Here is a 13,026-nt window from a genome sequence, read left to right on the forward strand (position 1 = left end):
TCGAAAGGTTAGGTATTGGAGAGTCAGAAAAATGATGGTAGACCTTTTCTAAGTGTCGGTACCAAGATTTAGGGGTCCCTAGGTAAAAGCAGTTGGACCCTCAAAAATGAATTTTTTAAAGGGGGTATGGCCTGAAAAAACGATTATATCTCGACAAATACATAAGATATGACTTTGAAAATTTGCAGGAATGAAGTAAACATATCGAATATAATCTGGAAAAAAATTTATGCTGATCACGTGACTCGTGTGTATTTTACAGACCAGAATAGCCGAATTTTCTAAAAAAAATGGCTTTTTTTCACAAAATCACCAAATAACTTTTTGTTTTTTAACTTCAAACTGCATATTAGAGGGTCAAATATGGTTCTTTTATGTTGCTAGTAACACTATGCAGCCCTTCAAATGATCATTGAACTAACCAAGCACCCTAGGAGAAATATTTACAAAGATATCAATTTTACAGACCAGAATATCGATTTTTAAGAAATTCATTGAACAATTTAACATAACATGTTGCAAAATGAAAATTGACTTAGTGTACAATAATGTTATGTTATATGTTAATAGTACATGAAATACTTTGACCAAATGATCAATGCTATCTACCATATGCCTAATGTGTATTTTACAGACCAGAAAAAAAAAGCGCATTTTCTCAAAAAATCGTCAAATATTCCCATTTCTTCCACTCGAATTTTTTTTTTGAGAAGGTATTCAGGTTTTCTTGTGATCTTTCGCAACTCACAAAATGTTTGATGAACAAGCCTAAAGACCCAAGAGCAAAATAATCAAAGATATCTATTTTGCAGAACAGAATATATATTCAGAAAAACCCATATTTTTTACATGAATTGATGTTTCGGATCGAATGCACTCCTCGTGTACGAATGACTTTTAAGAAATGTAAACAAAAATATAGTATGAAGTAAAGAAAAAAGTTATTTAATTTAGTTAATCAATTCAAGCAGCTTCAAATTTTAATTTTCATCATCTTCTGAATCATAATAATCATCGTATTCATCCATCATTTCCTCATCAACTTCTATCGCTTCAATATTGCCACAATCATTACAAGAGCAAATATCTGTACACTTCAAGTTATTGACTGCACATGAACAACTGTTTTCGTCACATTTCTTCTTACAGTCACAAGATACCAGCTCAAGGATCTAAAATGGTATAAAAATTTGTGGGAACGTGTCAGATGAGTTAACAACATAGAAAGATAGAATAGTAGACTCTAAGATGATATAAATGTAACTTTTCTCAGATACCTTTTCATATCAAAGATAGTAATGACAATTACCTCATCGGGTGCAGGGTTGCATCTCATCCACTCAATATCGTAAGACCCATCTTCATTCAAAAGCCAACCATTTTCTGTTGGAACGTCTTGTTGCTGCTGTGTGACCAAGCTTTGTCGCCAAATGAAAGCTTGGTAGTTGGCTCTGATGATGTGTAGCTCGAGGACATCGTCACACGGTGGCAGTTTTTCGCAGGACAATTTCCCTCCACTCTGACAATACATCTTGTATCTAACGTCTTGCAGTGACTTGGTTTGTCTCCAACCGTATAAGTGACAAACAAATTGCTTCAACTGATCTTTAATCTTGTTATCTATATTGATAGTCTTCCCCAGCTGAGAAAAAGCTTCCACGTAGCGTATATCCTTCATCATCAAATTCAATGGTTTGACTTTCCCCTTCCCAGCGAAAGCACTAATGGTGTCACAACCAGTGAAGCTATGGAGGCCGATCAATGACTCCAGGATCAAATCTTTGGAAGCTTCGCATTGGTTCAATGACGTATTTACATTTTCTGCAACGGCTGTGATGTCAATAATTCTTCTGGAATTCTTCACTCCGGTGAGGAAAAATACATTGGCATTAATCATATGTTGCATCCCAAGACAAATTACAAATACATCTGTATCTGGACTTGAGATGAGAACTTGTTCAGACGTTTCACTTGCATGCTTAGCGTGCAAAACCATACGGGTGTCTGCTTCTTCGTGGTTGCTGGTGAGCTCTTCTACTAATGAACATGAGTGGTCGGTTAAATGGAACACCGATTCTCCATCTGTCACGAAGAGGTTTTTAGATGCTATTTTTGAAAGACAATTCACTTTCTTCCACTCTGAGCATATAAATCTGACAAGGGCGTTTTTGTTCCTTCCACTCGAGAGAAAGAGCCCCCACTGCTTTATAGCTGTTGTTGGTAGAATGGACTGGAAGAGCAAATTTCCTGATGATCGTCTACTTCTTTCGACATTTTTGATTGAAGCATCACGATAGTCATCAAAGACAACATCGATCCGATTTGATCTTGATCCAACGCGAAGGACTCGTTCGAGTAGATCCATCGCAAATTCCCCGAAGGTTTTGTCAGTGACCTTTGCCTGCTGAACGTAAGCCATACCATCGATAATCAAAGTATGACGTTCTTGAAGACTATCGATCGGGTCAACCTTGCCTTCCAGTTTATGAAGCAATGATGATTTAGATGTTTTCTTTAACGAACCAATAGGGTCAGCAAGGGACCAAGGTAAAGGACCGAGTGGAAATTGAAATATTGACCTCATGTCGATAGAACGAATCTGAGCGATGAGAGATATCTTTGCAAAAAGATCCTTTGTGGCTTGGAGTGGAATGACTTTTGATTTGACTTTGCATTCTTTAGTTTTGTTCATGGTTACAAAGGTACCAAGCTTCATCAACTTTAAAGGATCATAAAAACATTTCTCTCGGTCTTTTCCGAGTCGGTTTGAAGTGAAATTCTTCATCGCAGCTTGACCCAAATTCTTTGCAGAGAGCATGTCATTTGTCACTTTCTCATTTGCCAGAATTCCAGTGGAGATAGATAACAAGGGTTGTTCACTGATCGGATCGATGAAGCGATGTGTCATAATGTTCAAGATCTCGTGAATTGCTTGTTGATCTTTAGTGATCCTTGTTGGTCCGAAATCAGGATGGGCGTGCTTCTTTTTAGAGAAATTAAGATGCTTGTGAAAACATGTTCTGAGAGCAGCTCTGTATGAAGCATTGACCTCCCATCTCTTCACAGCGTTGACGTTTGTTGAGAATCCAGTTGTTCCACCTGAACGATAATAGAGAAGGAGAACAAATCATTTTAGGATAACCATATAATTATAATTACAGTAGCATATATAGAAACATGAGCAAAGTCAAGCGCTGGAGATGGCAAAATAAACAGCTATATAGTAATGTTAAGAGATCATTAAAAATCACTTTCAATCGTTACCTGGAGTTTTTGTATCTTTGTTGAGTGTCATCTCAATCACCTTGTCTGTTTCCACACGAGAAAACTTTGTTCCATCCGTTAGTTGAGCCACGAAATTGCCATTCATAAATTCTTCGTGAATATTTGGAAGTTCTTCCGGTAATTTGAGAAGATCTGCAAGCATTGCTGTTAGATACCTGGCATAATTGATGTGATCGTATGCAAAAGCAAAAGGAATGATCAACCTTATGCATTCTACAAGAAGCTCAAAATGACCACTTCTCAATGAATAGATCGTGTTTAAGAGTATTTCTGTCATTTCAAGGAAACTCATCCAGAACTTCTGAAGGGGATAGCCTCTTTCAAGTGCTTCTCTGAAATCAAGGAATTCGGTGTATTTCTTGACGAAGTCTTGATTGGATTGAATAGTCTCGAAGTCGTCCATATAGATGATGTCACCAGCTTCCATCTTGATCTCTTCAAGCACTCTCCTCATCACTGCCTCATACATTAGCTTGTAACAACGCACTCCACGGTTATATTGTTTACCACAAAGTGCTTGGTCGACAGATCCCTCTGAAATTGTGTTGCTTTGGACGAGAATATCACGAACTCCAGCTGCGGAAAATCGTTTGCTTAAAATTCCCATAAACATCATAATCATGTGGAACATTCCAAGCATAATGAAAACATCTTTAAACTTGCGTGGTTCTTTCCATTTGATCTCGACAGCCTTTGAGTAAATTGCTTGATCAAATACGCAAACCATATTTTGTAGGTTCAGTCCATCGATGATTTTTAATGCACGATCCATAACCTTAGAAACAAAGAAAATTTAAATAAGCGATGAGCAATTTATTATCTTGAATGATAAACATCAAGCCTTTTGAATATGCTAGTTTATAGTTAGCTGTAGTCACAAGTATAATCTCATGTAAAAAAAATACCTGATAGATAGTTGAGATTTGAGTGGCAGGTGCATCAATACAATCAAGGTATGTGATGGTGGATTTCAAGGTTGGTATCTTGTTGCAAATAGAAATCTGAAAACCAGTCCAGCTTGGTACAATGTAAGGTACGCTATCATTGTGACGCATCAAACACCAAAGGAAATGACGTTGATTTACGTCGTCAATCAAAAGTGCACTCTCTTCATTTTCAACGAACTCTGCTGTTGGCGGACCAATACGTTTGGTTTTGACATACTCAACGCTGGGGGTTTCTTGATTCGCCTTGAATGATCTTCGTCCACGTTTTGTTTTTGGGTCTGATTTTCGTCTCGCAACGTCTGTAAACGAACCTTGGCTCTTTTGAATGATGAGGTTGTTGACTTTGTGAGTGGTTCCATAACCTACAATATTTGAAATAGAGATGAAAAACTTATTAATTTGAAAAAAACGAATTTAGATTTACAATTTTGATTTGCAAAATTAAACATAGCAAAAATAACGCATGATTCTAAGAAACAAGAAATGTTACCTGATAGTGTCTCTTCATTTCTATCAATGTTATCGGCAACATATATAGCGAACAAGACTTTGGCGAGAGTTTCGGGTAGAATAACATCAGCAAGTGCTTGTTGATCGGCTATCTTGTATGCATTTTCGGTTAACATTTCTGACAGAGTAGAGTATGATACACCATGACCCAAACGATTGAGAATTGTGATGATTTCAACGTTGTTGTTCAAATAGTTAAATTTTTAAAAGCGAGATTTATTTTAGCAAAAATAGGGAGAACTCGCTAAAACGCTAAAATTAGTCTCGCTAAAATTTCTACGAATAAAGTAATTTCATTGGCTGGGGCGACCATTCCTTTTGAAGATTTTTCAAACTGGAAAAAGGTTTTTTCCAAATATACCACTATTTATAACATACACACTAATGTACCATTTTATTTGGTTTATCCTACTCTTCCAAGTATTATCCCAACAGAAAAAATAATGCTTAGCTCAAAGCCGTGGCCTCTAATTTAGGCTATTTTTCTCCCCCAAAATTTTATCCGGCCCAATCAAATCACGGCGGGCAATCATGGCTTCGCTATTGCAAGTTAAGAAAAAAATTAATTTACAGTATAAGAACTTGGAAATATTCACTTCTAAATGTTTTTCTCCTTTAGCTCCAATCTTGAACTTTTTAGTTGAGGATGAGTGGGCGGGGGATGGGCTTGGTTATTTAAGCAAGAAAGTGCATGTGTAATCACTTAGAAGAGCTAAACTTCCAGCTGGTTTATTTATTCGTTAAGATTATTTCTCATACTTGCTCTGCAATAGATTTATTGCTTTGCTTTCTGATCTGTTCTGATTAGTAGTTTGTGGGCAACGTTCGAACACAACTAACTCAACAAGCTCATCTTTCACATCTTTTAATCTCTAAAGCCGGAGCTTCCAGCGCAGCTGGTTTATTCAACATTAAATGAGCCTGCACAGACTTAATAAAAATTTCAGCACATGATTTCAGAAACATCATCTAGGTCACAGTACTGTAGGTCAGATTTCGTCACAGAAAACCGAAAACAATTAACAAATCGTATAAATATCATAGAAAGTCCAATAATGAATATCAAAGAAATGAAGGTGTTATAATACATAAGGAAATCAATCTCATCCCAGAATATTCAGTCACGTCGTTCGGGAGTGGTCAGAAAGTATCTACTAGGGGGGAGTGGAGGATATTTTGAAAAATCCCAAAATACTTTCGCACCCCCTCCCCTAGCCTGGAAAAAAATTTCGAACCCCCCCTCATAAGGCCCAATATTTTTTCGCACCCCCCCCCCCCACTAGAAAAATTTTTACGCAAATAAAGAATTCATACAGATGCGGCACAAAGAGTATTATTTGTTTGTATGACAGTTTTTTATGTCAAAATTAGGTAAGGGAGATAGTTTAGCCCTGTAAAGTTGAGTATAGTCCTTTAGGAGATCTACCATTTTGTTTGACGTTTACACCACGGGATTTTTTCCGTCGATTTCCATGGTTACGACGGAATTTCTCTGAAGTAAACAAAAGAAAAAAACCCGTGGTGTAAACTTCAATCAAAATGGTAGATCTCCTATAGGAATAGTCCAGGGTTAAAATAAGAATCAACGAGTTATTTTCTCTGAGTTTCCCAAAGTTCTGGGAGAAAATTACGGCTTATTTTCCCTGATACATAATCTCCCTACATTACAGAGGCATTACTCAATTACTCAAAATATCCTGAGGGGCCACCATGGTTGGCCCCGAAGGGAGAAAGTTTTGAAGATCAGGTACTCGAGACCCTAAAATACAAGCTATTCTGTTGTTAAAAGGAGTCTCAAAAATAAAATTCTCTGAGTTTGAAATTTCCCCATAAACCTATATTTTCAGGTTTTCCAGGGTCTGTCAAAGCTCTGTGTATATAATTTATAAGATATTAGTAGAGACTAAGGAGGCACAACCATGGTTTGCGCCGACGGGAGAAAATGTCGATGTTTTTCACCACCATTTTAGCTAAAAGACACTTTGTTTTGACAAATTTCTTTCTAAAAAGCACTTTTTCAAACCACTCTGATGAGCTATGAAAGCCACTAATCTACTTCCCTCATTTAGCTCAATGCTACAAACCAAAAGGGCAAGGCGATGATGCCCAAATAATGTTAGTATGACATGTACATATATCAAATACAATAAATTCTGAGTTGTCTGAAAAAATTTAGAAATCTTGAAACGTAAAACTATGAAATTAGACTTCCTACATTTTCTCTTGAGTTGCCCAAAAGATTTGGAACCCCCCCCTAAACCCTCAAAAAAAATTTGAAACCCCCCCCCCCCTAAACCCTCGAAAGAATTTTGGAACCCCCCCTAGAATCCTCCACCCCCCCCTTCACTAGTAGATACTTTCTGACCACTCCCTTATGAATGCAACTGTTATCATAGATTGGTTGGTCTACACGGCCAATACTGTAATCGGAAACTAAACTCCGAAAAGACAATATCAGAAGGGCCCACGAAGAACGAGTCAATTAAACAGATTTGGCAACGTTTGTTAACCTAAAACGTTGACTTAATTAGGCCTATTTATTGGCTTGAATCAACACTTCCATAACCCATTAAGCCAAAATGGTCTTGAACTGCCTACCTTTAAAGATAACAATCCAAAAGACAACATAGAGATGGTTCCATGACCAGCATAAGGGAATTGCAAGTTTGGCTACTTGAATTCCAAATGTCGTCGAATCTGTAACTGGCCTTTTATTTGGCCGGAATCGATACTAATTTCACCCATATGAGCCGATATGCTCACCAATGGCATAACTTTGAAGATAAGAACCAAAAAGACTAATGATAGTAGATTCCATGATCACCATAGGGAAACTACAGATTTGGCTACTTTTAGGCGAAATGTCGCTGAATCTGTATTAGGCCTAATATTTGGCTGGAATTAACACTAACTTAACCCATATGAGCCAAAATAATCCTGAATGGCCTTACTCTAAAGATGAAAGCCCAAAACAATGACAGCATAGGGCAGATAAGGATTTGGCTACTTATAGCCTAAATGTCGCCAAATCTGAATTAGGCCTTTTAATTTGAATGAATCAGCACTACCTAAACCCATTAAGCCAAAATGGTTTTGAACGGCCTAGCTTTAAAGATAACAATCCAAAAGACAATATAGAGATGGTTCCATGACCAGCATAAGGGAATTGCAAGTTTGGCTACTTGAATTCCAAATGTCGCCGAATCTGTAACTGACCTTTTACTTGGCCGGAATCGATACTAATTTCACCCATATGAGCAAAAATACTTACAAATGGCATAACTTTGAAGATCAGAGTCCAATAGACTAATATAAAAGATTCCACGATCAGCATAGGGCAAAAACAGATTTGGCTACTTTTAGCCGAAATATCGCCGAATCTGTATTAGACCTACTATTTGGATGGAATCAACACTAACTTAACCCATGTGAGTCAAAATAATCCTAAATGGCCTTACTCTAAAGATGAGAGCCCAAATCAATAATTACAGATGGTTCCATGACCAGCAGAGGGAAATTACAGGCTTGGCTACTTGAAGCTCAAATGTCGCCGAAACTGTAACTGGCCTATTAACTTGCCGGAGTCGACACTAGATTCGCAAGTATGACTCAAAATGCTCCGCAATGGCATAACTTTGACGATAAAAACCCATGAGACAAATTATAGAAGATTCGATGATCAGGATAGGGCAATAACAGATTTGGCTACTTTTAGCCGAAATGGCGTTGAATCTGTATTAGGCCTTTTAATTGGACTGAATCAACACTAGCTTAACCCATATAAGCCTAAATGCTAATGAAAGGCCTAACGTTGAAGATAACAATCTAAAAGACTAAATACAGATGGTTCCATGACCAGCAGAGGGAAATTACAGATTTGGCTACTTGAAGATAAAATGTCGCCAAATCTGTAACTGGCCTATTACTTGGCCAAAGTCGGCATTAGATTGACCAATATGATCCAAAATGCTCCCTAATGGCATAACTTTGAAGATAAGAAGCCAAAAGACTAATGATAGAAGATTCCTTGATCAACACAGGGAAACTACAGATTTGGCTACTTTTAGGCAAAATGTCGCTGAATCTGTATTAGGCCTAATATTTGGCTGGAATTAACACTGGCTTAACCCATATAAGACAAAATAATCCTGAATGGCCTTACTCTAAAGATGAAAGCCCAAAACAATGACAGCATAGGGCAGATAAGGATTTGGCTACTTATAGCCTAAATGTCGCCAAATCTGAATTACGCCTTTTAATTTGAATGAATCACTACTACCTAAAACCATTAAGCCAAAATGGTCTTGAACGAACTACCTTTAAAGATAACAATTCAAAAGACAACATATAGATGGTTCCATGACCAGCATAAGGGAATTGCAAGTTTGGCTACTTGAATTCCAAATGTCGCCGAATCTGTAACTGACCTTTTACTTGGCCGGAATCGATAGTAATTTCACTAATATGAGCCAAAATACTCCCAAGTGGCATAGCTTTGAAGATCAGAGCCCACTAGACTAAATATAAAAGATTCCACGATCAGCATAGGGCAAAAACAGATTTGGCTACTTTTAGCCGAAATATCGCCGAATCTGTATTAGACCTACTATTTGGATGGAATCAACACTAACTTAACCCATGTGAGTCAAAATAATCCTAAATGGTCTTACTCTAAAGATGAAAGCCCAAATCAATAATTAAAGATAGTTCCATGACCAGCAGAGGGAAATTACAGGCTTGGCTACTTGCAGTTCAAATGTCGCCGAATCTGTTACTGGCCTATTAATTTGCCGGAGTCGACACTAGATTCGCAAGTATGAGTCAAAATGCTCCCCAATGGCATAACTTTGACGATAAAAACCCATGAGACAAATTATAGATGATTCGATGATCAGGATAGGGCAATAACAGATTTGGCTACTTTTAGCCGAAATGGCGTTGAATCTGTATTAGGCCCAATATTTGGCTGGAATTAACACTGGCTTAACCCATATGAGCCAAAATAATCCTGAATGGCCTTACTCTGAAGATGAAAGCCCAAAACAATGATTACAGATGGTTCCATGACCAGCAGAAGGAAATTACAGGCTTGGCTACTTGAAATTGAAATGTCGCCGGATCTGTAACTGGCCTATTAATTGACCGGAGTCGACACTAGATTTACCAATATGACCCGAAATGCTCACCAATGGCATAACTTTGAAGATAAGAACCCAAAAGACTAATGATAGAAGATTCCATGATCACCGTAGGGAAACTACAGATTTGGTTACTTTTACCCGAAATGGCGTTGAATCTGTACTAGGCCTAATATTTGGCTGGAATTAACACTGGCTTAACCCATACGAGCCAAAATAATCCTGAATGGCCTTACTCTGAAGATGAAAGCCTAAAACAATGATTACAGATGGTTCCATGACCAGCAGAAGGAAATTACAGGCTTGACTACTTGAAATTGAAATGTCGCCGGATCTGTAACTGGCCTATTGGCCTTAACTGAATGGATAATAGTTGGCTGGAATTAACACTAACTTAACCCATATGAGCCAAAATAATCGTAAATGGCCTTACTCTAAAGATGAAAGCCCAAAACAATGACAGCATAGGGAAGATAAGGATTTGGCTACTTATAGGCTGAATGTCGCCAAATCTGAATTACGCCTTTTAATTTGAATGAATCAACACTACCTAAACCCATTAAGCCAAAATGGTCTTGAACGGCCTACCTTTAACGATAACAATCCAAAAGACAACATAGAGATGGTTCAAGGACCAGCATAAGGGAATTGCAAGTTTGCCTACTTGAATTCGAAATGTCGTCGAATCTGTAACTGGCCTTTTATTTGGCCGGAATCGATACTAATTTCACCCATATGAGCCAAAATACTCACAAATGGCATAACTTTCAAGATCAGAGCCCAATAGACTAAATATAAAAGATTCCACGATCAGCATAGGGCAAAAACAGATTTGGCTACTTTTAGCCGAAATATCGCCGAATCTGTATTAGACCTACTATTTGGATGGAATCAACACTAGCTTAACCCATGTGAGTCAAAATAATCCTAAATGGCCTTACTCTAAAGATGAAAGCCCAAATCAATAATTACAGATGGTTCCATGACCAGCAGAGGGACATTACAGGCTTGGCTACTTGAAGTTCAAATGTCGCCGAATCTGTAACTGGCCTATTAACTTGCCGGAGTCGACACTAAATTCGCAAGTATGACTCAAAATGCTCCGCAATGGCATAACTTTGACGATAAAAACCCATGAGACAAATTATAGAATATTCGATGATCAGGATAGGGCAATAACAGATTTGGCTACTTTTAGCCGAAATGGCGTTGAATCTGTATTAGGCCTTTTAATTGGACTGAATCAACACTAGCTTAACCCATATAAGCCTAAATGCTAATGAAAGGCCTAACGTTGAAGATAACAATCTAAAAGACTAAATACAGATGGTTCCATGACCAGCAGAGGGAAATTACAGATTTGGCTACTTGAAGATAAATTGTCGCCAAATCTGTAACTGGCCTATTACTTGGCCAAAGTCGGCATTAGATTGACCAATATGATCCAAAATGCTCCCCAATGGCATAACTTTGAAGATAAGAAGCCAAAAGACTAATGATAGAAGATTCCTTGATCAACACAGGGAAACTACAGATTTGGCTACTTTTAGGCAAAATGTCGCTGAATCTGTATTAGGCCTAATATTTGGCTGGAATTAACACTGGCTCAACCCATATGAGACAAAATAATCCTGAATGGCCTTACTCTAAAGATAAAAGCCCAAAACAATGACAGCATAGGGCAGATAAGGATTTGGCTACTTATAGCCTAAATGTCGCCAAATCTGAATTACGCCTTTTAATATGAATGAATCACTACTACCTAAACCCATTAAGCCAAAATGGTCTTGAACGGCCTACCTTTAAAGATAACAATCCAAAAGACAACATAGAAATGGTTCCATGACCAGCATAAGGGAATTGCAGGTTTGGATACTTGAATTCCAAATGTCGCCGAATCTGTAACTAACCTTTTACTTGGCCGGAATCGATACTAATTTCACCAATATGAGCAAAAATACTTACAAATGGCATAACTTTGAAGATCAGAGTCCAATAGACTAATATAAAAGATTCCACGATCAGCATAGGGCAAAAACAGATTTGGCTACTTTTAGCCGAAATATCGCCGAATCTGTATTAGACCTACTATTTGGATGGAATCAACACTAGCTTAACCCATGTGAGTCAAAATAATCCTAAATGGCCTTACTCTAAAGATGAAAGCCCAAATCAATAATTACAGATGGTTCCATGACCAGCAGAGGGAAATTACAGGCTTGGCTACTTGAAGTTCAAATGTCGCCGAATCTGTAACTGGCCTATTAACTTGCCGGAGTCGACACTAGATTCGCAAGTATGACTCAAAATGCTCCCCAATGGCATAACTTTGACGATAAAAACCCATGAGACAAATTATAGAAGATTCGATGATCAGGATATGGCAATAACAGATTTGGCTACTTTTAGTCGAAATGGCGTTGAAACTGTATTAGGCCCAATATTTGGCTGGAATCAACACTAGCTTAACCCATATGAGCCAAAATAATCCTGAATGGCATTTCTCTAAAGATTAAAGCCCAATACAATGATTGCAGATTGTTCTAGATTTGGCTACTTTTAGCCTAAAGATCGCCGAATCTGAATTAGGCCTTTTAATTGGACTGAATCAACACTAGCTTAACCCATATGAGCCTAAATGCTAATGAAAGGCCTAACGTTGAAGATAACAATCTAAAAGACTAAATACAGATGGTTCCATGACCAGCAGAGGGAAATTACAGATTTGGCTACTGGAAGATAAATTGTCGCCAAATCTGTAACTGGCCTATTACTTGGCCAAAGTCGGCATTAGATTGACCAATATGATCCAAAATGCTCCCCAATGGCATATAACTTTGAAAATAAGTAGCCAAAAGACTAATGATAGAAGATTCCATGATCAACACAGGGAAACTACAGATTTGGCTACTTTTAGGCAAAATGTCGCTGAATCTGTATTAGGCCTAATATTTGGCTGGAATTGACACTAACTTAACCATATGAGCCAAAATAATCCTGAATGGCCTTACTCTAAAGATGAAAGCCCAAAACAATGATTATAGATCGTTCCATGATCAGCATAGGGCAGATAAGGATTTGGCTACTTATAGCCTAAATGTCGCCAAATCTGAATTAGGCCTTTTAATTTGAATGAATCAACACTA

At 37.7% G+C, this 13,026-nt stretch overlaps 1 protein-coding gene across 1 annotated transcript; it reads right to left on the minus strand.

Annotated features, from left to right (window-relative positions):
- Positions 1-846: 846 nt before the first annotated feature.
- On the minus strand, positions 847-4,919 carry LOC136809892 (uncharacterized). Its single transcript, XM_067066454.1, has 5 exons — positions 4,723-4,919; positions 4,191-4,594; positions 3,265-4,060; positions 1,310-3,099; positions 847-1,172 (listed from the first exon to the last, which is right to left on the minus strand). The coding sequence occupies exons 1-5, from the start codon at positions 4,856-4,858 to the stop codon at positions 981-983; spliced, it is 3,318 nt and encodes a 1,105-aa protein (XP_066922555.1). The 5' UTR covers positions 4,859-4,919; the 3' UTR covers positions 847-980.
- Between the last annotated feature and the right edge of the window lie 8,107 nt (positions 4,920-13,026).

The sequence above is a fragment of the Clytia hemisphaerica genome, unplaced genomic scaffold, assembly GCF_902728285.1.
Source record: "Clytia hemisphaerica strain Z4C2 unplaced genomic scaffold, Clytia hemisphaerica genome assembly, whole genome shotgun sequence".
In the NCBI taxonomy this organism is placed as follows: Eukaryota; Metazoa; Cnidaria; class Hydrozoa; order Leptothecata; family Clytiidae; genus Clytia; species Clytia hemisphaerica.

Excerpts from the sequence above, each read along its gene's own strand:
- LOC136809892 (XM_067066454.1), bottom strand. The coding sequence starts at position 4,858 with ATGTTAACCGAAAATGCATACAAGATAGCCGATCAACAAGCACTTGCT. Across the intron at positions 4,061-4,190 it reads AAATCTCAACTATCTATCAG|GTTATGGATCGTGCATTAAA; the intron begins GTATTTTTTTTA and ends TTTGTTTCTAAG. Across the intron at positions 3,100-3,264 it reads CAAAGATACAAAAACTCCAG|GTGGAACAACTGGATTCTCA; the intron begins GTAACGATTGAA and ends ATTATCGTTCAG.